Source organism: Triplophysa dalaica, chromosome 22, assembly GCF_015846415.1.
Source record: "Triplophysa dalaica isolate WHDGS20190420 chromosome 22, ASM1584641v1, whole genome shotgun sequence".
Classification (NCBI taxonomy): Eukaryota; Metazoa; Chordata; class Actinopteri; order Cypriniformes; family Nemacheilidae; genus Triplophysa; species Triplophysa dalaica.
The window spans coordinates 19,436,700-19,461,915 of NC_079563.1; the positions used below are offsets into that span (position 1 = coordinate 19,436,700).

A 25,216-nucleotide genomic window follows, 5' to 3' on the forward strand; every position below is an offset into this window, starting at 1 on the left:
GCTTAGAAACACCCCTGTTCCTGTTTACATAATGCAGTATGACTTACTGAGCGGGTTTAATGAAGAAGAACGTCCCAAAATACCCTCTGAACTAGACATCAATCATTACACCCTCTCTTATCAAGCACATTCTCTTTATAGTTCTCATCAGGAAGAAACTCACAACAATATTTCTTATAAGGAAGAAACTCAAAATAACAAGTGACATTAACATTTACGAGCAGAAACTTTGAAGTGTTCCTTGAAGCACTAAAACAAGAATCTAGACCTGTAGGACCACATTCTCTCATGTAAAATCCTGACCATCTTCAACAGGTAAGATTGTCGTTCATTTTTACATTTTTTCACTTTTAAATGAATGACCACATAGTACACATGCGGGATTCCCATAAAAATATTTAATTGAAATTCACAATATTGACATGATTCACAACATTAAGGTTAAAATTTGATTTGATTTTCAAAGAAAATTTGATTTATAATTTAATTTTTCATATTTAAATTTACTCATTTGGCAGACGCTTTTATCCAAAGCGACTTACAAGTAGGGTGCAGTGGGCAGCTATCACTGCAGAGCAAACAGGGGTAAGGTGTCTTGCTCAAGGGCACTTCTGTCATTTCCTGATAGCACTGAGAATTGAACCGCCGCCCTTCAGACTACGAGTCCAACTCTCTAACCACTAGACCAAAACTGACCCCATATTTAGTTAGTTTACATGATTGTGCAATCTTTTTTTGAGGATTCCTTTTGGGGGTGAGGTACACAGATGTCAGTACATCCGTTTTGTCTCTTCATTTCTGAAACCATCTCTAGCAGTGTCTGAAACTGTCGATCCTTGCGATCATTGTTGTTAAACGCAAGACATCTGGACCCACAGATGCGGGCCAGCTCCTGCAGGTGGGGATTAGTATTTGTAATGTAGTCTGACACCGTTTTTTCTCCTAGTTTCTCTTTCCCTGTAAACAGAATGATGATTTCTCTCACAGCATCCTCGCCAAACACTCTCTGTATATTGCGAACTATCAGTCTCTCTCCATCTGTGAAACGGCCGAGCTCCATGACCAGTACATACGCATCAGGCCCAGGCTGAGAGAGCTCTAGACACCTTCTTATGTGTTTGTGCTGGTCTCTTAGGCCTTCATAAAAGAAATCTGGAGTGTCTATGACCCTGATATTTTGTCCGCAAATGGTTGCCTCTGCCATCTGACACATCTGCGTTACTGGCACAGAACTGGCGCGAGATTCAAAATGAGTCTTTCTCAGGATGGTGTTTCCTGTAGCACTCTTCCCACTTCCTGTCTGTCCCAGCAGCACAATAGTCATGGTGTCGGTCCTAGTGAGGTCTCGTTCTAAATCATCAAATCAAAATGATTAAATGCTATGGAATAGAATATAATAGAATAGAGATTTGTATACCATCTGTCCTATTGTCCGAGATGCTTGGATGAGCTGCAGCCCCTGTAGAGGACAAGCGGGCACGGAGAGTCAATCCAATATGTCTCATACTGAATGATTTATTCCGCCGCTGCCCTGCAGGAGTTTAAAAAATGGACAATAACACATGACATAACATGACATAAAGTAACACATACTGTGACATAACATACAACTTAACATAACAAACAACATGACATGACATATAACATAACATAACATAACATAACATGCAGTACAATGTAATGTTATGTAGAATAGAATACCACTTGTTCTGGATCTTTCCTGTCTGTGGGCAGAATTGCTGGGACCAGCTGCAGCCCCTGCAGAGGAAAAGTGGGTTTTGGAGATTTTATGACAGGGTAAATTTGTTCTTAAAATGATTGACTATAATTTTATGATGGATATTACCTGAAACAAGTTTTTGTATTATTGCTTCCCGCTCATTCTGTGCAATTGTGTGCCTGTGGGATCTGCAATTGAAAAGAAAATGAATCAAGATCTCAGGCCAAGAGCTTCATTTGAGAAAGAACAGCATCTGATTCCTTCAATTGTTTCATCTTACCTTTCGTGCTTGTTTATTTGCATCTGAGGCCCAATTTTCCAGCATTTCATCAGTCGTTTCATCAAGTCTTTTGACTCCATATTTGTGTTAAAATCACAAGCTTTTCCCCGGCATTGTTGGACAATGTATTGCAGGTAATGATCTGTTTCAGTGCCTGGCTTTGCTGATCTCTTATTTTTATCGCTGAAAAGAAGTACTATCATGTTTTGCAACATTTTCTTTCCAAAATTCCTCTGAAAATCTTGAAATAACTCCACATCCCACTGAGTAACACAGTCAGGCTGCAGGACAAATACTATACACTGGTGCTCAGATGATGAATTTCTACATTTCTCAATCTTTTGAAATGACTGATAAGGTTGTTTCTGGATATTAATAACAGTTACCACGCCGTCTTGCAACTCCAGGGATATTTCTTGATATAAGGAAGGTCCTGGATGGAAATGGTCCAACTGAATTATTTTATTTCCCACCAAACACTTACACTTGTCGTCTGTCCCAAGCAGAAGAATTGTGATATCGTCTTTTTCACGAAACTCGCCTACGTTTTCATGCCCTGTAATGAAGCCCACAAAAATAGATAAGATATATTATTCAATATTTATATATACACTACAGACTGCTGTTGTGAGCTAAGCTAAAGTCACTTTCAGCTCAGCTTGAAAAACTTGTCAGTGAGCCCTGAAACACACTCAGCTTTGTTCTACATATTCTTCACTTTTGAACTTCATTTGTACATTTACATAAAAAAATAAACGCTCACAAAACTTACCTTGTGCCATACTGAAATCAACGTGTGCTCAGAGGAGCTCAGTGAAGAATGCAGTACATCGTCTGCAGTAGATGAAAGTAAAAGTATGTTTGTGTATTTTATAGTGAATGGGTGGAACACATACATGCAGTCACGGTATATCTTGGAACAAACAGTACCGTTCAAAGGTTAAGGGTCACTCGAATGAAATGCTTTTTCGAAATGATCTTGAAAACCGTTTGATCTGAAAGGCATGATGTTTGACTCAATTCATGTGTTTTGGTGTTTTACACAATTTTTCATGTACATCACATAAAGTATATACATTAGTAGAGATAGCAGTGACAAAAGTGAAAACTGGAAAAAATCATATAGAATATGACGCACATTTACTAAATTAACCTGAGATGATGTCTAAATGTTTAAAGTTAGGTGTAGAATTATAGGGGAATAATAGTTCCTATTTATGATTGGCTAATTATAGAATAGTTTTGATCTATTTACTATTTTTCTTTTTGTCACAGTATAATTCTCATAAAGTTAACTTTGTGTCATTCCATTTTTTTATTTTTTATGTATATGCTCAAATACATAATTTACTTGAACTGTTTTTATTTCGATCTTTTCATAACTTTATTGTTCCTATCTGTGTACAAATATCCACAACTTTTTCACTTTAAACTCATATTAAAGTTCAGTTATAATCTCGTTTTATTTATCTGTGCTGATCAAGGTCACAGTATGTAATTTCAACATGCGCCCGTTAGGTGGCGACTCCGGCCTTACAAGTTGTAGATTAGAACAAAAGCTTGTTTTCTAGGCCAAACTAAATGACTCAAAAGTCTCGTTATACTTTAATAAAACTACTTTTTAACAAACATTTTTTTGAGTCGCATAATTGCTTCGTGCAACTTTGAGGTCATTTTGTTAATTGTGTCATTGGTAATCGAGTACTTTGGTCTCGCGCTGGGTTTGAGTTTCTTGTGCGCGTGAACAACGAGGGGAGAAAGTCTCCTCAGCGGTTAGTAAATTGATATTCTGCTATTTTACGGCACATAAAATCATTTTAGCACATTTCTGCATTCAGAGATGCGGTGTATTTTTATTTAAGTATTTCAATAATGTTGTTTACCGAATATTGGCCATTAATGTCGAGTTATTAAACCTTAAGCAGGTGTAACGGTTATCGTGTAAATAAGGTTTGGCTGTCACGAGCTACATGGACAATACGGTATGTACCTCAAGATTATAATTTGTGGTATTTTGTGTAAACATATTTTAAAATAATTTATGAATTATTACCATGTACTTTTTACTTAAGTGATTTAACATGTCCGAAACGCTGAAAAGATAGAAGTACTGTTAATGTATAGATTACAAAAATGTGGAAATATAGAATATTAATAGGGTTTAGCATACATGCTCTGTTGATGTAAATCTCAGAGATTTTCTTCCATTGGATTCATTGTTAAGGACATTTTGATTCTGGTTTATTCATCGTCTTTTCTTTTTATTGTGCAACAGAATTCTCTGCATTCAATCTATTACTCATGTCGGCTGTTTCTCAACAAACCACACAGATTTCCACAGTGACTTTGCTTCTTAGGCCAAAGAAACAAGTAAGTGCAGAATTTATACACGTTAAGGAGAAAGTATTTGTGTTTGCCAACAGAAAACAAACACAAATTGTTAGCAGATCATAATCTTGAAGTAAAATGTTGTTTGATTTAAACGTCAAACTACACCAACATGGACGCCAGGTGTAAAGAACAGAGGAGAGTCAAAGTTCAAAGTGTTTTGTGAGCAATCAGCAGGTCTATCACAATACTTTATTTATCTGATGAAATATAGCACCAAAGTCACCAGAGACGCTATTAGCCCTTGTCACAACCGTTTTGCCTTTGAGAATAATCTCCAATTAAACATGATGTTGAAGCCCAACAATCAAAGGTGTGAAATAAACAGACTCGGCCTGATGCACCAAAGCTGTCGCGGGGATTGTGGATCCATTCATTCCCATTGGGAGTGTTTAGCATTACCCCAGAATGCTTGGAATTTGTGTAAACTGTGAAATACACAAAACTGCCACTTCTTTGTCTTGTGAAAGAGAAAACATAGGTAAAGATCATTTTGTTATACATTTATGTGCAAGTAACAACTTTTTTATCTATTCATTTGATAAGGAAAACGCAAAAACAGTCATTCACTAATTAAAGTTGGCAAAGTAAACTATATGCGAGTTTACTGAATCTACTCAATACAGTTTAGGTAACAATTTGCATTCAATTAGATTGAGTAGATTTTATTCTATATTTTTAAGTAAAGAGTACCTAAATTTATTAGCTATGAGTCATGACACACAAAGAAATTAGTTAAAGTCTACCCCAATGTTCTTAATATTAATTGCTTTTAAATTTTTTGTAATATAAGTTTTTATAACCGACAACCTTTCATCTACTACTTATGAATAATAAAAACTGAACAATTATCAATAAATATGAATTATTCAGGAAATCTTGAATTTTCCTAAAAATGGTCAGAGACAGATCACATCAATTATTTTTAATTGTCCAAATAACTAATGTCTACAAAACCCCTTTTGACAATTAACAGTCAATTAAGTTTAATTTGATGTCACCATAAATAATAAAGAATAAAACCTTCTCAATCTAATTGAGTGCAAATTGTTACCTCAATTTTGAGTAGATTCAGTTACTTTCAGTTTACTTTTCTCCTTAATATATTTAAGTAAAATTTATCTGATTTTAGCATTTACTAATTTTTTACTGTATTTATTTGGTTTATGGCCTGGTTCTGTAGTCTCAGTTATCAGTTTTTTAATGTTATCTCTGCGATCTGGTATTTGGCGTCAGTGTCTTTTGAATGGGTGAGAATATCGCTAAAGTTTGACTTTGTGTTAAAGTCATGGTTACTGATGGCCCTTATTATTAGTCTTGAGCATCTCCGCGACACTGCTGTGCTGGCATAAACTGGAATGTTGATCAGAAATCTTGTAGTTGGAAACCATGGAAGAAAGTGAAGGCTTTGGATCTGTCTCATCGTGACAGGTTTAGTGTGTTGTTTTCTTCAGGTACGTGTTTTGACCATGTGTGGTGTGTAATTTCAATTTCAAGTGTGTATTTCTTAGGGATGCGCAATATATTATTGGCCATATATGGGTGTCAGCCGGTAAATGGATTTTTTTTTATGTAATCGTATAGGCCCAATAATAAAATTAGGTAGATATATTTAAGCCAATAAATTATGAATACATTTTTAGGATTGGAGCACTTCAGGTTAAAATACAGTACTGTCTTTCTGTCGTGATCAATCACTTACATTTACGCATTGTAACTTACATTGCATGATACTATACATTTGTATTCGAGTATGTGCAATCCCTGGGATTGAATTTATGACCTTGGCGTTGCTAGCACCATGCTCTAACCACTGAGCTACATGAAAGTTTAGCAAAACATTGTTGATATATGTACAGTATGTAGATATTTATGAATGTGTAAATTATCAGGACAAACACACTTTGTGTTTTGCTGTCTGAAAGACCTGTTAGTCTTGAGGCTATTGAGAACACCTTCGGGTTGCATTGGAAGAATATGTATCATTTGTTTTATTAAACAAACTCTTTGACTACAGTGTAATGTAGGCTTGATACATGATCTTCGGAAAGAAGAACTAAATGTTACAAAGTTTTTTGCAGTTAATGTTGTAAAACAGAAGCAGTTGTCTACTTTTTTCCTTTTGTTTCCAGGCTCAGAACATGTCTTATTCTTAAAGAGAAAATAACATGAGATCATGAAATTGACATTTCGTGCAGTGTGTAATGTTGCCGTGTATGAAAGTAAGCAGTCTGGCAAGTTATAAATCCGAAGTTGAATGAATAACAAAGTTATTGGCTTGGAAAAAAGGGAGTCGACTCCGAATCACGCAAACGATTCGTCCCTAGTCTGATTCGCCAACCGCGCAGATTTACGTCACAACATGAAGTCCCCGCCTATGTTTTGCTTGGACTGCCTGCCAAAAACTTCTCCCCCAATCACTGTAGATCATGATCCTCATTTGCGGTAGACCAGATTAGACAGATGAATCCCGGAACGATTCATTTGAGAGTCAGTCAAGAAGTGAGGTAAGAATAACTGCCTATTATAACGAAATAATAGTGTTTTACACCTTCTATGTACATAAAATTGTTGTTGGACACTCCATAAACTAAATTAAAAATCCCTATTTATGTAGCCTACTCTTTAATATTTATATACTGTGTATATCGGCCAATATATCGGTAATCAGCTTTTTACGTTAAAGACTTAACAGGTAACGCAATCTCACGTTATCGATAGGGAACCAAATGTACATATCGATGCATTCCTAATATTAATATCTATTTATGATTTCAAGGGAGTCATCAATGTCATTAATATTTAATTAGTGACAGTGGATCTAAATAACTAGAAGACACTTTTCTGTGTTCAATTGTATTAAATACTAAATGTCTTTTTAGTAAAAGCTTAATCAAATCTTCCACAATGTGTCAGTCTAGACTTTGTAATGTGCAAAATGTAAAATGTCGTTGGATTCAGTTACTTATTATTGTATAGTTCAGATTTACCAGGTCTATGAATAATTAACTTGTGGGTTGGATGAACGCTGAATAATGATGTCTTGCGTTGAATAGGGTGGTTGCTGTGCTTTCCATAGGTATAAAACTGAGACATGTCAGTGATAAGGACCAGGAGGGCAAACCGAGCATCCTTAAAGAGAATGGTTTGCAGATGACGCACACTTTGATGAAGTGCATTCTTCAAATCTGATCCACCGTGGAAATGTCTAACTTGGGAGCAGTCCATGCGAACAACGAAACAATCCGTTACTGCTTTCCAAACAATAATTTGTCATGTACCAAAAATTTTAAACCTGACGCTGAGTACATTTTTGTGTACATTTTCATTTCGATGATGTCTGTGTTAACCGTGTTTCTGAATCTGCTGGTGATCATCTCCATCTCTCACTTCAAGCAACTTCACACTCCAACCAACCTGATCATTCTCTCTCTGGCTGTTGCCGATCTGATTGTGGGAATGATTCTCATGCCCGTTCAGGGCATCAAACTGATCGAGCCGTGCTGGTTCTTTGGAGAAGTATTTTGCGCAATATTTCCTCTAATTTTCTATGTGGTTGTGACAGCATCTCTTGGCAATTTGATTTTTATATCCATTGATCGATATATCGCTGTGAATGACCCTTTGCGATACCCAACGAGGGTCACTACCAACAGAGCCGTTCTTTCTATTATTGTGAACTGGTTGTTTTCCTCTGTATATTGTTTTGTTCTCTTGAATGAGTCTTTCATCTCACAAGGGAAAAACCACACATGTGTTGGAGAATGTATACTTTTTATTAAGTTGGGATATTTAATAACAGACGTCTTGGTAACGTTAGTGATACCTTGTTCTGTAATCATTTCTTTATACATGAAAATCTGCTTTGTGGCAAAACATCAGGCTGCGAATTCAAACATGGTCTTAGAAAAAAAGGCCAGATCTGAAAAGAAGGCTGCCAAAACTTTAGGGGTCGTCGTTATGGTTTATATTCTGTGTTGGATACCATACTATATAGCTGCTCTTACTCTTGGGCAAGACACGGGTGATTCGCTTGTTATTAATGTAATGTATTGGGTATTGTGCATGAATTCCTGTATGAACCCACTTCTCTATGCTATGTTTTATCGATGGTTTAGAATATCAGCAAAATATATTCTGACTCTGAAAATATTGGAACCATCATCAGAATATTTCAATCTGTTCCATGAAGAGAAATGATCAACCTCAATGTAAGCCCCCTGTCTCTAAATGGAGTAGAATTCTCGTATTAAGCACTTTCTTATCAATTGAAGGATGGAGGCTGTGTATATAAACTCTCTAATGAACATATCCTCACTACGAAGCATCTGTATTTGTACGTTATATAGACTCCATTAACAGAACTTTAACAGAACTATATTAAAAATAAAGTTTCCTTTGCTGGTAAAGAAAAGAAGACGTAAATGTAACACGTGTAATGTTACAATGACAAGAATATTGTAAAGAAAAAATACAGATATTTAAATGAAGCATAGTTGGTCTGATCTTTATTCTTGACAAATTTTTGTGTGTTTTATTTTCTTACCATCAATTGTAAGGATCTGTTGTCAAAATGCTAAAGCATTTTATATGGTCTGTCAATGTTTTTAACTTAAAAACATTCATTAAAAAAGAGAGGTTTTGTTTGAAGGTATTAACATTATAGAAATCCCCTTAAGAATAACTGTGCGGGATTTCTTTCTTTTTTTTATTGCTCGTGTTATTAAATGTACCGCCTGTCGTCATAGAATCTGAATAGTTTTGTTTGATTTTTGTGAATCAAAAAGATATAAGGATGGACTCTGGGGCCCTCACCTTTGTTATAATCGTTTTTTAGGCAAAGACAAACATAACAATCAAAACAGTCGTGAAATTTAGCTTTTGACCAAAGTTTCATATCAATAAGGCAGAAAAGTCTCCAGACTCCAGACATAGGTACCTTGGAATCAGAAGACCAACTCATAAAAATAGGTTAAAGGTCGCCCAAAAATGAAAAGTCATTATTTACTCACTCTCAGATTGTTCCAAATCTGTGTCATTTTTTTGTTTTGCTAAATACAAAGGATGATATTTGTAAGAAAGTCAGTAAAAAAGTGGATCTCACCCCCATTTGACTCCCATAGTATTTATTTTCCCCACTATGGCAGTTAATGGGGCATGAGATCTGTTTGGTTACTGACATTCTTACAAATATCTTATCTTATAAATTATACAGGTTTGACAGAATTTTAATTTTGGGTGAACTTTCCCTTGAATGTTGTTGTCAGGCTATAGCAATGTTCGCATATACTAGGAAAATATAAAGAAGTATCAGTACATCAAATTAAATAATTATATAATATAACGCTAATGGTGGTGTTCTAAAACGTGATACACAGAACAGAATACATTTTTATTAATGATAAAAAGGTAACACTCTTTTCCTTTAGTTGGTGTGAATTTACAACCAAAAATATAGCCTAAACAAGATGACTGGAGTTATATAGTATAGGGTCCATGTTAGACAGTTTGATATGATGGCAGTGACCGTGTTTTGTGATGTAGAAACTACAGTATGTGGAATAGAATCCAGCAAATCAGATGGACTGTCACAATGATGATCTGGTCACAGTGTTGCTCTCAGATTTTCTATTTAGACATTCCTACAATAGCAAGCTGAGGGTCTTCTGTTTACTTTCTAAAGTGAGCATGTCTTGCATTTTGAAAAAGTTCTTCTTTGTCATATTTCCCATAAATATGGTCTGTGATTAATACAGTATACTGAAGATATTATTTTACTTAAAGGGATAGTTCATCCAAAAATGAAAATTCTGTCATCATTTACTAGCCCTCAATTTGTTCCAAATCTGTGCAATTTATTTTGTTCTGCTGAACACAAAGGAAGGTATTTGTAAGAATGTCAGTAAGCAAACAAATCTAACCCCCATTTGACTCCCATTGAATCTTTTCCCCACGACGGGAGTTAATGGGGGGAAGAGATCTGTTTTAGGGCTGCAACAACGAATCGATTAAATAGATTAAAATAGATTACTAAAAGAGTTGGCATGAATTTCATACTCGATTCGTTGTGTCGTGCGATTAGGAGTCGTTTGATTATTTAAAAATAACTTTATTTGAGCGCGGAGCGGAGTGAACACTGATGCTAGCAGAGTTCGGCGCCTCATAGACAGGCAGAGAAATCCGCACAACCCAAGTCATCATAGGTGCGGGAGCATTTCACACTAAATAAACAGAAAAAGTGTGTTAACTGCAAAATATGCTAAAGCGACATGGAATGGCGGCACCACAGCAATGATCCAGCACCTGAAACGCAAACATGTTGGAGTCTTTGATGAGGAGGAAGGGAGTTCAACAGCAGGTTAAATCACAACAGAATCCTTCTTTTCTTGCGTTTCGAAGTGAGGAACGTAATGTCCCTGGTGTTGGTGTTTACTCGTTATCCAGCTTGACAAGCATGACAAATTAGCGTTAGCTCGTTAATAGTTAACAGTAGTAAAGCAGGGGGGGTATAGTTACTTTGCACTTTGCATTGCAAGAATAAAGACACGTTTTTATTCACTAGCCTTTTTTGAACCATTCATTTATCAATCTGTTGTCATGCATAGCTACACTGCAAAAAAAGCTTTTCTTTTCCAGTTTCAATATATAAGTTTCCAGTCCAAATATCTAAAAAATTCCAAAATCAAGATTACTAGACAAGAAAAATGGCTTAAAAGTGATGCTTAAAACTTCTGTTTGAAATTATATCTCATTAAGATTATTTTTCGTTCCCCATTGGCAGATTATTTAGCTTGTTTTAAGCAAACAATCACTTTATTTTGAGGTGTTTTTTCAGAAAACAAGACATCATTTCTTATAAAAGCAATTTTTGCAGTGTATATTCTGTGCTTTGTCCCATATAGGTTATTATTGACAAATATATTTGTGTGTTGTACTTTTTTATTTAATTTTAAAGTTCTTTTATAGCACTTGGTCATCTTAAGCTGTGTTTAAATGTGGTGTATAAATTAACCTTACACTTACTACGATGATGGTAATAATTTAATGAATAAGCTTCAAGTGAACTTGAGAGAGAGTGTGTGTGTGTGTCAGTGTGAGAGTTTGTGAGTGTGTGCGTCTGCAAAAGTGTATGCGTCTGCGAGTGTGTGCGTCTGCGAGTGTCTGCATCTGTGAGTGTGTGTCTGCAGTGTAGTGTAGAGAACAAGTTCTGACATTCAAACAAATCCTGTTAATTTTTCTGATTTGTATTGTTCTTTATTTTTTATAAATTATTTATTGTTCTGGCAGCTCAGGTGGGACTTTATTTCAAAAACAAGTCTATATATTTGGCAGATGTGTATGTTTTTTGTGTTAGTCCATTTTTATTTTATTTTATTATTATTATAACAGCTCAGGGATGTTCAAGGAGCAACATGTTTGTGCAGTTTCTAAAGATTTTAGTTCTGTTTTTGAATAAAGGGTTGGAAATGAATGCTTTCCTTGGTTTTTGTTTTTATCCTATTCATCGCTTAATCGAAAAAAATTATAATAGACAGATTAATCGATTATTAAAATAATCGTTAGTTGCAGCCCTAATCTGTTTGATTTATAAACAAATATATTATTTTACTAAAAGGCATAGTTCACCCAAAAATGAAAAATCTGTAATTAACACCCTCAGGTTGTTTCAAACCTGTATATATGTATTTGTTCCAATGAACACAGGGAAAGATATTTGGAAGAATTTTGGTTATTTTCAGTTCTGGGACATCATCCACTACCAAAGTAGGATTTTTTTATTATTCATTCTGTTGAACACATAATGAGTTATTTTGGCACCTTTGACTACCATTTAATTCTTCCTTCTATGGCGGTCAATGATCTCCAGGAACTGAAAATGACTAACATTCTTCCAAATGTCTTTCTTTGTGTTCATTTATAGAGGTAGAATAGAGCCTGATAGTAGAGATAATAGAGCCTGATAGTTAAATTCAATTCAATTCAAGTTTATTTATATAGCCCTTTTCACAATGTGTATTGTTTCAAAGCAGCTTTACAGGGGCAAACAGGAAAAACAGAAAAGTTAAAACACAGCACAGTGCATAGTATTTATACAACGAGTAAGATCATTCTAATAAATAATATCTAATTTCTAATTAAATAAATAAATGAATGAATGCAGTCTCCCGGTGAGCAGGCCAACACTGCCCTGCTGTGGCGAGGAACCCAAACTCCAATGATTGATTAATGGAGAAAAAAACCTCGGGAGAAACCAGGCTCAACCGGGAGGGCCAGATCCCCTCTGACGTGTCATAGCTGCACTCAAACTGTTGACATGTGATTTTAGTTTAGCATTTAATACCAAATATTGTAACTTCAGCATTAATAAGACAAATAGTCCGTCTTTTGCTCTTGGTTGGGGATGTAGTGGTCTGAGCTGGGATGGTCCGATGGTCATATTTCTCTTGGCTGGTGGTGGAATTGCCTTAGATGGAGCTGGGATGGTCAGTCAGTCTGCAGCTGTAGCTGGCGTAATCTCAAATTGGGGATGGGCATCTGTCGGTCACCTGGACATGGTGGAACTTCTTCCTACCTCGGGATGCGGCGGAAAGAGAATAAAGAGAATAATTAGCGTAGCTGCTGTTCATTAACTATGCATTAAGTGAAAGCTTGGCTGAAAAGATGTGTCTTTAATCTAGATTTAAATTGGGAGAGTGTGTCTGACCCTCGAATAGTATCAGGAAGGCTATTCCAGAGTTTAGCTGCTTTGTAACAATGAAAATTGTCAAAAGCGCTATATAAATAAAGTTGAGTTGAGTTGAGTGCTACGTATGAGAATGCTCGTCCCCGTTTGGTGGATTTTGATTTTCTAGGTGTTGTCAAAAGTCCTAAGTTTTGAGATCTTAGAGAGCGTGATGGGTTGTAACGTGATAAAAGCTCGGTTAAGTAAGTAGGTGCTTAACCGTTTAAGGTTTTGTAAGTAATTAAATAATTTTAAAGTCAATACGATACTTAATCGGTAGCCAGTGAAGCGATGATAAAACTGGGGTTATGTGATCGTATTTTCTTGACCTAGTAAGAACTCTGGCAGCTGCATTCTGAACTTACTGTAGTTTGTTTATTGATGATACAGGACAACCACTAAGTAGAGCATTACAATAGTCAAGCCGTGAGGTCACAAATGCATGAATAAGCTTTTCTGCGTCTGCAACACATAAACTATTTCGTAATTTGGCAACATTTCTAAGGTGGAAGAAGGCTGTTTTTGTGATATTTGAGATGTGATTTTTAAATGACAGGTTGCCGTCTAATATAACGCCTAGGTCTTTAACTGTATTTGTTGGAGTAAAAGTGCAGCTTTTAATTTGTAGGCTGTAATCGGAGATATTCTGTTTACTTGATTTTGGTGCTATAAGTAATATTTCTGTTTTGCTAGAGTTTAAAAGGAGGAAATTTCTAGTCATCCAATGTTTTATGTCCTCGATGCACTCTGCCAGTTTGGATAGCTTCAAGGAATCATCTGGTCTTGATGAGATATATAGCTGAGTATCATCTGCATAACAGTGGAAGCTAATTCCATGTTTTCTAATAATGTTGCCGAGGGGCAGCATGTATATGGAGAAAAGCAAGGGTCCTAAAACCGATCCCTGAGGTAATCCATAATTTACTTGCGTAAGATTTGACGATTTCCCATTTAAATGGACGTATTGATATCTGTCTGTTAAGTAAGATCTGAACCATTGCAGTGCCTGTCCCTTAATACAGATATAATTGTGTAAACGATCTAGTAGTATTTTATGATCTACAGTATGGAAAGCAGCACTAAGGTCAAGCAGGACTAAGAGTGAGATGTTACCTTTATCTGATGCAATAAGGAGGTCATTTGTAATTCTAACGAGCGCAGTTTCAGTGCTATGATGCGGTCTGAAGCCAGACTGAAACTTTTCGTTCATGTCATTATTTTGTAGGAAGGTACACAGTTGAGTTGACGCTACTTTTTCTAGTATTTTAGACAAGTACGGGAGATTTGAAATCGGTCTGTAGCTTCCAAGTTCATTGGGGTCTAAGTTTGTTTTTTTGACAAGAGGCTTAATTACAGCCATCTTAAAGGGCCCTGGGACATGTCCTAGATAAATTGACGAGTTGATTATGTTACAAATGGGCTCAATTACAGCAGGTAGTAACTCTTTTAATAAAGTAGTCGGAATGGGGTCTAATAAGCATGTCGTCGGTTTGGATGTTGCAATAATTTTAATTAAATCTTCTTGATTTATATGAGAAAAACACTCTAGCTTTTCTTTTTGGGTGACGGTTGAAACTAATTCTTCCGACACACTTGGAGGTTTGGTTTTAGCTATGTTGTCTCGTATTATTTCGATTTTCTCAGTAAAAAACTTCATGAATTCATTGTTAGCAAGGTGCGGCGGAATACCCAGGTCAGGTGGAGTCTGTTTGTTTGTTAGTTTAGCAATTGTACTAAATAAAAACCTTGGATTGTTTTTGTTATTTTCAGTGAGGTTACGGAAGTGCTCGGCTTTTGCTGCTTTTAGAGCCTTTTTGTAGCAGTTTGTACTCTCTTTCCATGCAATTTTAAAGACCTCTAATTGGGTTTGTTTCCATTTTCGCTCCAGTTTACGCGTTTCTCTTTTTAGGGCGCGAGTGGTGTTATTATACCATGGTGCTATGATCTTTTCATTAATCTTTTTTGACTTCATAGGTGCGACCGCTTCTAATGTATTAGAGAAAATAGTGCCCATATTGCTGGTCATGTCATCGAGCGATTCTATATTAGTTGGAAATGTTATTAGAGGAGTCAGATCTGGCAAGTTCTTCTATCTTTAGTAGTTGAGGTGATTGTTCTACCCTGTTGATAACGAGATATACAACTGATTTCTGCAGTGCGCAGTGTACATGTTATAAGATGGTGATCGGAAACGTCGTCGCTTTGAGGTATAATATCGATATTGGTTAGATCGGCTCCGTGAGAAATAATCAAGTCTAGGGTATGATTAAGGCGATGAGTAGGTCTATTGATGTATTGTGTTACACCACAAGAGTCTAGCAGTTCTTTAAACGCCACAGCTAATGGATCGTTAGCAATATCTATGTGGATATTAAAATCTCCAACAATCAGTACTTTATCGACGTTAACCAATAGATCCGATAAGAAGTCTGCGAACTCTATCAGAAAATTAGTGTAAGGCCCAGGGGGTCTATACACAGTAACCAATGTAAGAGAGACCAATGGTTTTCTACTTTTATTTGGAACAGTTATGTTCAACGCAAGCACTTCAAATGATTTAAATGTATGCATTGTTCTCCGAGTAACGGTAAGAAAGTCTCTAAAGACCGTGCAACACCACCACCTCGGCCAACCGGACGTGGCTCATGAATATAACTGTAGCTTAGTGGAGTAGACTCATTTAGACCGAAGTAATCATTTGGCTTAAGCCAGGTTTCAGTAAGGCAAAGTATATCAAAACTGTTGTCTGTGATCATTTCATTTACAATAACTGCCTTTGGATTTAGTGATCTAATATTAAGTAGCCCAAACTTTAGGCGTTGGTTTTGCTCATTAAATATATTGTCTTTTGATAGTCTTTCAACAAGTCTGCCACAAAGTTAATAAAACCCATTATAAGTAATCTTGAGGAATTAATCCAAATTTCAGGTCCTGTTTACACCACACTCAAAAAAATATATAATTCTGTGCACTTTTACTGGTGAGTAACTTAAAATGTAAGTTCTCATGTAATAAATCATTATTTTGTTTAAAAACAATTAAATAGTGAAAAAAACAGAGAGTGAAGAATTTGTATTGTTAATTAAGAAATGAAAGAGATAGATTGGGCTCTTTTAAAACCCAAGAAAGATGAATTGCTTTGACAAACAGTGCCAGCTTTTGGCCTATGAAATAAAAGATTGTGAGACATGGGCCTTGTGTATTAATTCCTTTCTGAATCCTTTAATTGATGCCTAATTTTAACGGCCCAGGAGTTCACAGTGTAAACAAGTTAAGAGTGAGTAAACAGACTGATGTAATATAACAAAATAAACCTTTATCATTATGGTCTCTGGCATGAAGACAAGGTGTCTGATATAAGGGTGTATAGGTTTGTACACATTCACATATTATATAGTATCTATGGCTTTTATGTTATTTAAGTGTGGAAAAAAAACTTGCTCATGGCAGAACTACATGACAAACTGCTGATCATAATTCTATAAACAGTACATTTGGAGATACGTTACATTTACATCACATTTCTGCATTTAGCAAAGCTGTATGTTTTTATCAGTTTGTGTGTTCCATAGGAATCGAGCCCACGGCCCTTGTGCTTTGCCAACGCAATGCTCTTCCACTGAGCAACGGGAACACATTATGTTAACTATGGAGACATTTGTGATTCGCATACCATTAATCTTCATGTATGTTAATTTAAATATTTAACTTGAGAAATGTACAGTTCACATTCGTACCTCAAATGGTAGAAAAAGATCTGTTGGAGTGCACATTATCAGTAGTTGATCTTACAGAGCGTCTACAGAAAATCTATTGTCTCTTGTCGCGTCGCATCCGGTGTAGACCTGGTGTTAGACCGTTTTAGTAAATAAACCATAAAACTGTTATGAACTGAACAACTCCCACAACAAATCATGACAGATCTGTAAATATGTTGAGCAGAGACGACGCTGGTTGAAATATTTTAAGAGTTATGATGTGTTTAACTGACATTTTAAACCAGGGGTAGAAAAAAGCATATATGAGAGGATTTACAGCAGAGTTCACATACAAAATCCATAATAGAATGGCTGTGGTAGAAATCATTTCGACCTTTTCTGTTAGTGACAAAATGAAGAAAGGAATCCAGCAAAGCAAATAAACGGTGACAATGAGTCCTAATGTTAGAGCTGCCTTGCTCTCAGACTTCCTCCTTAGTGAACCTTTCAGTACAGATTTTCCATTTAACATAGAGTTTATGACTTTCACTTGCTGGTGTGCGACATAAAATATCCTCAAATATAACATTATAATCACGCTACAAGGAAACAACAAGGAAAAAATCAGGTCAGTGACTCTCCACGCGTAGCTAATGGTGAAAGTGCATTCTCCAAAACATCCCTCCATTTTGTTCGAGTCAGAAAGTTGGCCGCTGAACACAATGGCAGAATTATAAGCAGAAGAGCAAAACTAGCATATACAGATACATAATAAGGTTTTAGCAGTTGTTATTTTATGTGGATACAGTAACGGGTGGCACACAGCAACATAACGATCAACAGCAATTAACATCAAATTACTGAGTGATGCAGAGAGGAGAAGCCCAATACATGTTGAATACAGTCTACAGAAACTGTCTCCAAAGTACCAGCACGCTTCGATCAGTTTGATGGCCTCCAATGGCATCACAATGACTCCCACGAGCATGTCGGCCACAGCCAGAGAGAGAATGAGCATGTTTGTTGGAGTGTGAAGCTTCTTGAAGTGAGAGATGGAGATGATCACCAGCAGGTTCAGAAACACGGCACATACTGACTGCAGTGAAAAAAACACATACATGAAGTTGGATTCAAGTGTGGAGCGTTTGGTCTTGATGCAAGATGAGTTAACAGCAGGAAAGCAGTATTGAGTCTCATGATCCTCTCTGTCATAGGCCATGCGTCTTCTTATGTCAGTTTGTTTCTGTCTCCTCACTGTCGTTTCTTATATTTGTCTGAGGGTCTAGTTTGCCAAACCCCCTCCCATGACGCTACATAATGTTTTCTTGTATGTCGTTTTTAATGCCTTTTTTCTTACTCGGACTTTACACTCCTAACAGATGTGTCCCAAGTGTTTTTTTCAATTTACATATATTCAATTGCCAGACGCTTTTATCCAAAGCGACTTAAAAGTAGGAGAGCATGTAACATTTTGTCGACACGCTTTGTAGTACCATTAGGTTACAAGGCCATGCTAGTCGAGAATTAAAGCTGGAGTAAGCAAAGGAGAGAATGAAAAAAGTGTCTGTTAAATGACTTAATGAAGAGTTTGAGTACGCTCGGCATCCTAGTTTCCCAGAAATACTTTGTACTTTGTGTTCAACAAACAAACAAAAAATGAATAATTTTGATGGCTTTGATGAACCTGTGCTGGTTTCTGCGGTGGGGAAGTGACGTACGTAAGCCATCGAAATCAAATCCTGACGTGAGGAGATTAAGAAAAAAAGGCACTCATTTATAGCATTAAAAAGATGAACCGCTGAATTCATTTTAGGAGCGATGACTGATTTAATGTATTTTTAGTCCAGTGCCTGTATGTAAGATTTATTGCATTCAGTTCAGAGGCTGTCATATGTGGATCAACTCACTTTGTTGTGTATTTTCAACAGTTTCAATATGAGAAATAACTTTTATTTTGATTATGCTTAATAAGCTGATAATGTGTGAGTCATGTAAATGCATAAAACGGGTTTATTTATCGGTGGAAGTTCATTAACGGCGTAAGCAAAACCTGGTCGGCAGAGGTCGTTTTTTGCCCATTCCTCCGATTTCGCGTTACATGTGAACGCCTTTACCGGTTTTCTCTCAGTTTTGTTTATGTGCATGTCTGACAGCACAATAGTAAAAGTACCAAACGGAAGTCATAGTAAAATAATGCATAAAAGTCCTCTCTCAGATGCAGTTGATGTAGAAACGTCAAAATGAAAAACTTTTGTTGTTTTCTACAGCTGCCGACCGTTTTCCTGCTGCCTTTTTAATGACGAAACAGACTTTCGATGATGAAGTCATGGCTTGTGACAAACCCGGCAAGTCTCAAACTTCCGCTTTCTGCAAAGCCGGTTTATTACTATGCATGTAGACACGTGAAAACATGTTTCTTTTATAAGCTGATTTTTGATAGGTATCCGTTTATTTTGTGCATGTAAACGCACTCACTGACACTATACACACCACAGCTCTGTTGGACCTCTTGGAACTTTGAATAAAACCCCCTCATGTATAGGATCAACAGATGAAAATGCACCTGCTGAAGAGATATTATTATTCATTTATTGATTTTACTGCGAAAACTCTAAATTAGATTTTGCCATCTGCTTCAGCCTGGCAAACAATGTTTGGATTAGAACGATTCATTAGCAACATGATGCAGCGAATTTTAATTCTCCATGTATTGGCTTTTGCATTTGTTTATCTGCTCTAAAGTGAATTGCTTAATGGTAAGATAGTAATGAAGCAAAACTTTGAACTCAGTGAAAGTATCACAGCAGGTCACACATGCAGTAATGGTCTTTACCTCTCGATCATTAACTCCTGGTGACAGCGCCAAAACAGAAATTAACCATCTGAGAAATGAATAACCTAAGAAAGCAAATTATGTTTATGCTTTATTTAGAAGAGGTGCAAGGCCCGAGGGTCCTGTTAACACCTGTGCTGCATGTGAAGAGGTTCTTCCACTAAAGCATCATTAAAAGTGTGAAACAAACACACATACATGTACATTACAGACTGATGCAATAGTCGCTCTTCACACATGTCCTCCACGTTCATGTAAGAGATATTGCGTTATTATCCAAGCAGATTAAAATAAATCCAATCAAATCATTAAACAGTTAATTTCAAAGCGTAATAAACAGATGCCTCCTTTCAAAAATGGTTACATGTCACATGGCCAGGCAGATTTGGCCGGCACTTTCCATGAAGCCATTGCATGCATCGATGGGTTTAATAATAATAGGCCTGCCCAATTTAAAAAAAGATTGAATTGTGGAGTGCATCTTGTATTATTTACTACCCATTCTTCCTAGAAAATAATGTCAATTAGAAGTTATGCTGGCTCACATGATATTTAAGACGGATTAAAGATGTGTTTAACTGACATTTTAAACCGGGGGTAAATTACTGTATGCCATAGACAAGAGGACTCAAACCTGGATGAATACACAGCATCCATAAGAGAATACAGGCTGTTGTGGCATTTGTTGCAAGAGATCAAATAAAGAAGGGAATCCAGCCAAACAGGTAAACGCTCACAATGATTCCTTATGTGAGAGCAGCTTTGGTCTCTGATTTCTTTCTCATTGATGTGCAACATAGAATATCCTCAAATACAAAATTATGATCAGGGTGCAAGGAAATAGGAAGGACAAGAACATTATAATAATCGTACAATCTCCATAACATGTGTAATTTCTGTGCGCGAGACACGTATAACTATTGCAGTGTTATAAGCTATAGACATATTACACATAGCACTGGTGCTACGGACGTTTAACATTTTGTAGCAAAAGTATAAAACGTCATCTTTAAAAAAAACAGTGCAGTTTATTACACGAACAGGCAGGTAACTGACAAATTACATTAATGTTACATACGGATAAATTAGGGCCATTTCGTTTTTTGTTTAACTAAATTAGTTTTAATTTTCTGTACTATACAAAAGTTATTAATTTCACCACATTAAAATACAGTAGTATACAATACTATAGTATTTATCATATTAAACTGCAGTAAAAGTCTTTTGTCCATATAGTGCACATTTGTTTAATTTGGTTATTTATTCACTAATTTTGAGGCCTGGTCTCTATTTATTTGCTTAAATATTATGTGTACAAGTTACCTTTGCCTGCTCTTCACTTGTTAAAGAAATCTAAACTTTGCAGTTATGATAGGGGATACTACCATGACAGTAAAAAAGGGCATTTTAAGTCAATCAACAGCACTATCTCCTCTCTCAATCAGTAGAAAATGTGAAAAAAAAAAAATACCGCTATGTAGCGGGAAACCGGTATAAATATGAAAAACACTGTTATATAAATTTTGGGTCATACCGCCCAGCCCTAGTAGTGATCCAGCTGGTATACAACCATAACAAACCACAGCTCATGAGATATTGTTTTTTATTCTTTCGTTGGAGTTAGGGATGCTCCGATCCACCTTTTTTGCTTCCGATACCGATTCCGATACCTGAGATTCAGTATTGGCCGATACTGAGTACCGATCCGATACTAGGGTAACATTTTAAAAGTGCACAATTACTTAATAAACTGTGTGCAAGGCATCATGCTCGACTTAACATTAATTTCCTGAACCCGTAAAACAAAATAACAAACAAATGATTCACAAATTTATTGAATTATTTATTAAACCAGCAAAATAATCTTAAACTTGAAATTCAAAATTAAAGTGCAAATTAAGCAGCTGAATAAAACAACAACTTCACTAGCTTGATAAACGGGTATAAATAAATGGAAACAAAATCTCTGAATAACTGTTATGTGCAAATAGAATTTAAAAATCAATGCACAATAAACAATAAAGCAGCTGAAATTGAGCAAAAAGGTAATAGCTTTACTTCTTTAGATATTCATACAGGAATCAGCTGTTTTTAATGCTTTAGTCATTAAAGCAAAGTCCATTTACATTTGAGCATTTGGCAGACGCTTTTATCCAAAGCGACTTACATTACTTTATCCTATACATTTTACATAGGTATTTGCAATCCCCTGGGATCGAACCCACAACCAATGCTCTTACCACTGAGCTACAGGAAAGCTTAACTAAGCTAAAGTTTAGTGGAAATCAAACACAGAAACCAACACAGAAACAGATAAATAAAACACTAGCTTCCCTGGCTTGGTAAAACTGCACATGTAAAAATAAACAGAAAAATATATAATAGCTTAGTCGGTGCAAATAGAAATTCAAAGTCAAATTATCCCCAAAACTCACTGCATTGACATCTTTATTTTTGTTCGTATACGTGTTTGCAGACTTTTTGGTACAGTTCAGGTCTCCGATAAATATTTACGCTTCACCATGTCGTACCGCGGCTCCAGGTTGTCTGAAGCCATTGTTCACTATGAAGGATAGCGGTTGCAAATCCATAACAAAGAAATTAAGTATGCTGTCAGTGATTTTCGCTGCTTTCACACTACCAGATGGAAATTTCTGAATTCTTTCCGTTGTCTCCTCCAAAGTTAGCTGCTTTGTACCGTCTCGTTTTAGTTTCTTCAGCTTATTGAACTAGGCGTGTTTTTTGGGATGACATCTCTGTAAATGCTTGATTAAATTAGTAGTATTATAATTAACAGCTTTATCACCACCTCTCGGAACATTTACTTCGCATGTATTGCAAACAGTGGTGTAACTTGTTGGCGTAGCTGTTCTAAAATAAGTCTAAATGGCAGATATTTTGGCTCGCTCCATGCTGTTCGCTTGTTCGAGTGCACTACGTACAGAGCACGTTTTTAGCGTATGATGTCACACGCTACGCAAAGCACAGCCACGAGAGTTTAAGCGCCGGTGTCTCCATGAACTTTTACATCGCCTAGAAGAAATTGTATGTCAGGTAGATCGGGTATCGGTGCAATTTGTCACCGATACCCGATCTGGAATTTTATTCAGTATCGACGCCGATTTCCGATATACAAATATTGGATCGGAGCATCCCTAGTTTGAGTGTTAAGCTGCAGTTTACTAATTCTATTTGATTTATTATCGTAATTTGTAGTTCATAGCAGGCTAACACACGTTCGTTTTGTAATATCATAATGTCACACAATTCTCTGAATATTCAGTAGTGGGTGGGTTCAATTCTGTACCTGCATTTTCGGTGGAAATAAATAAGAGTCCAACGTTAAGAACGTCGTACTGCAGCTTACACGAGCACAGAGCGAATAAAACGGTCCACATGTGAGGACATGAGAGATAATGAAAAGCGTCATGGAGAATGACAGTCAAGGAATGGGCTTTTGCTTTCCAAACAACAATTTGTCATGTATAAGAGAATACAGACCTCTAACGGAGTCTGTCATTTTGTACACCTTCATTTTTTTAGCGTCAGTCTTCACCGTGTTTCTGAACCTGCTGATGATCATCTCCATCTCTCACTTCAAGAAGCTTCACACTCCAACCAACCTGCTCATTCTCTCTCTGGCTGTTGCCGATCTGATTGTGGGACTCATTGTGATTCCACTGATGGGCATCAGATATATTGATACATGCTGGTACTTTGGAGAGACGTTTTGTTATATATTTTTATTAATTAGTTTAATTGTTGTGTCAGCATCTCTCAGTAATTTAGTTTTTATTTCTGTTGATCGTTACATTGCTGTGACTGATCCATTGAGATACACAGTAAGAGTCACGACTAATAAAACTGTTTTTTGTATTGTCATGAACTGGCTTTGTTCAGTCCTATATTCGTTATACTTTTATGAAGCTTTTACACAAGAAGGGTGTTATGGGGACTGTGCAATTTATTTTAAGATGAAACATGTTGTCATGGACCTCGTTGTTACTTTCATCCCCCCTTGTGTTGTAATCATGTCTTTATATGTGAAGATCTTTTGTGTTGCGAAACATCAGAGCAAAGTTGTGAGTACTAACACATGCATCAGGTCACAAAGAAAGGCAGCCAAAACATTGGGGATTGTGGTAGTGGTTTACTTTCTGTGTTGGATCCCGTACTACATAGTGATACTTATAGAAGGAGACGAGTCGACTGCATCAGTTGAATTTAATTTAACATGTTGGATTGTTTACATGAATTCCTGTATGAATCCCCTTATTTACGCTCTGTTTTATAGATGGTTTAGATTATCAGCCAAACACATTCTGACTCTACAAATATGTCAACCGTCATCACAATACTTCAATCTATTCCCTGATTATTAATGATCAATATACAGTACAAGTCATCTGTCCAAGAACACATTTTATATCTACAGTGAATATGCTTTTGTTTTTATCTGTCATTGTTTGTATTTTGTTGTATTTGGGGTGTGGGTTGCTCGTGTTTGGAAACATCACAGCTTTTTTCTGCATGTATACATTTGCCTGGATTATATATTGCTGTCTGTTTAAATCTGCAAATTTACTTGTTCTTTTATAATGGTCAAGATGCTGAGTAAACTTAGTAAAGTTGTTGTACAAATATAGAGTAAAAATATGTCACAATACTGTGTGTGATTCTTTTATTTGAAAAGAATCTGTAGGCCTATCTTATGTTTTCTTTCTCCAACATGATTTTCTTAATTTCTTCACACAATGGTTAAGAAATGGTTGGATTTATGTTTCACCGAAACATATCAAGCAGATTAGATTTTTTAAAGGTGTATTTTTGTTATCAAACAATTTTTTTTATATAATTTCAGAATGATAAATTGTTGTTCATGGATTTTGCGAATTGAACTTCAAACGGTTCTATAATCGAGAGAAATAAATATAATGTGCTGTGAATGATGAGCTAGCGTAGTGTGCACTTAGCATTAAATACAACCTTTCAAGACAGTATTTAAATGTCAATATTTTAAACCTTTAGAGCTGTACTCTTTAGAAGTGATCGAATCTAGAATTTTTAGGTTTAAAGTGATCACAGTGCTCCACACAGCTTCATGAGGTCACTAAAGACTTACCGAAGCGAATCAATGTTTTTTTAAGAGAAATCTTCATATTGACAACTTTATAAACTGTATTTTCTAACTTCTGTATTAACTCCGCGCATGAACTAGAGTTAATACAGTTTATAAAGTTATCAGTAGGGATGTTTTTCTAAACCAACACATCGATTCGCTTCATCTGGCCTTAAGTAACCCCATGAAGCCATGTGGAGCATTTTGATCGATGGATGCACTTTTTGGAGCATCGAAATCTTATCCCTGAAGATCCAGGATATATGGTATTATAACTCTGACTGTATTCCTCATATATGCTTCTATTGTTTTCCTCATTTGTAAGTCGCTTTGGATAGAAGCATCTGCTAAATGTAAATGTACGTACAGTAGGATGCCTTGAGAGTGAGTAAAACAAGGGGTCATTTTGGTGTTCCTCTGAACTATCCCTTTAAGTAGACATGTCAATGTGAGCTT

The 25,216-nt window shown here is 36.1% G+C and overlaps 3 protein-coding genes and 1 pseudogene across 6 annotated transcripts in view; 2 read left to right on the forward strand and 2 right to left on the reverse strand.

Annotated features, from left to right (window-relative positions):
- Positions 1 to 562: 562 nt before the first annotated feature.
- On the reverse strand, positions 563 to 2,826 carry LOC130411499 (GTPase IMAP family member 7-like). Of its 2 annotated transcripts, XM_056736162.1 has the most exons (7): positions 2,773 to 2,810; positions 2,485 to 2,556; positions 2,001 to 2,183; positions 1,847 to 1,908; positions 1,702 to 1,758; positions 1,418 to 1,531; positions 563 to 1,350 (listed from the first exon to the last, which is right to left on the reverse strand). In XM_056736162.1, exons 3-7 carry the CDS (start codon positions 2,078 to 2,080, stop codon positions 713 to 715), a joined length of 951 nt encoding a protein of 316 aa, XP_056592140.1. In that variant the 5' UTR covers positions 2,081 to 2,183; positions 2,485 to 2,556; positions 2,773 to 2,810; the 3' UTR covers positions 563 to 712. The 2 variants fall into 2 exon arrangements, with proteins under 2 accessions (XP_056592140.1, XP_056592139.1); XM_056736161.1 differs by having other exon boundaries at positions 2,001 to 2,556; positions 2,773 to 2,826.
- Positions 2,827 to 3,552: 726 nt separating this feature from the next.
- Positions 3,553 to 25,216, forward strand: part of LOC130411507 (trace amine-associated receptor 13c-like) — a 61,785-nt gene continuing 40,121 nt past the window's right edge. Inside the window, exons 1-4 of one of the 3 annotated variants that reach the window (XM_056736171.1) lie at positions 3,553 to 3,772; positions 3,926 to 3,982; positions 4,276 to 4,370; positions 7,468 to 8,598. In XM_056736171.1, coding sequence (XP_056592149.1) covers positions 7,593 to 8,588 — 996 coding nt within the window. In that variant the 5' untranslated portion in view covers positions 3,553 to 3,772; positions 3,926 to 3,982; positions 4,276 to 4,370; positions 7,468 to 7,592 and the 3' untranslated portion in view covers positions 8,589 to 8,598. Of the gene's footprint in view, positions 3,773 to 3,922; positions 3,983 to 4,275; positions 4,371 to 7,467; positions 8,599 to 25,216 lie in introns of those variants that run through there. The other 2 variants (XM_056736170.1, XM_056736169.1) reach the window with 2 other exon arrangements.
- LOC130412098 (trace amine-associated receptor 13c-like) lies at positions 17,023 to 18,777 on the reverse strand (annotated as a pseudogene).
- On the forward strand, positions 23,070 to 24,260 carry LOC130412101 (trace amine-associated receptor 13c-like). Its single transcript, XM_056737232.1, has one exon. It carries the CDS (start codon positions 23,070 to 23,072, stop codon positions 24,021 to 24,023), a length of 954 nt encoding a protein of 317 aa, XP_056593210.1. The 3' UTR covers positions 24,024 to 24,260.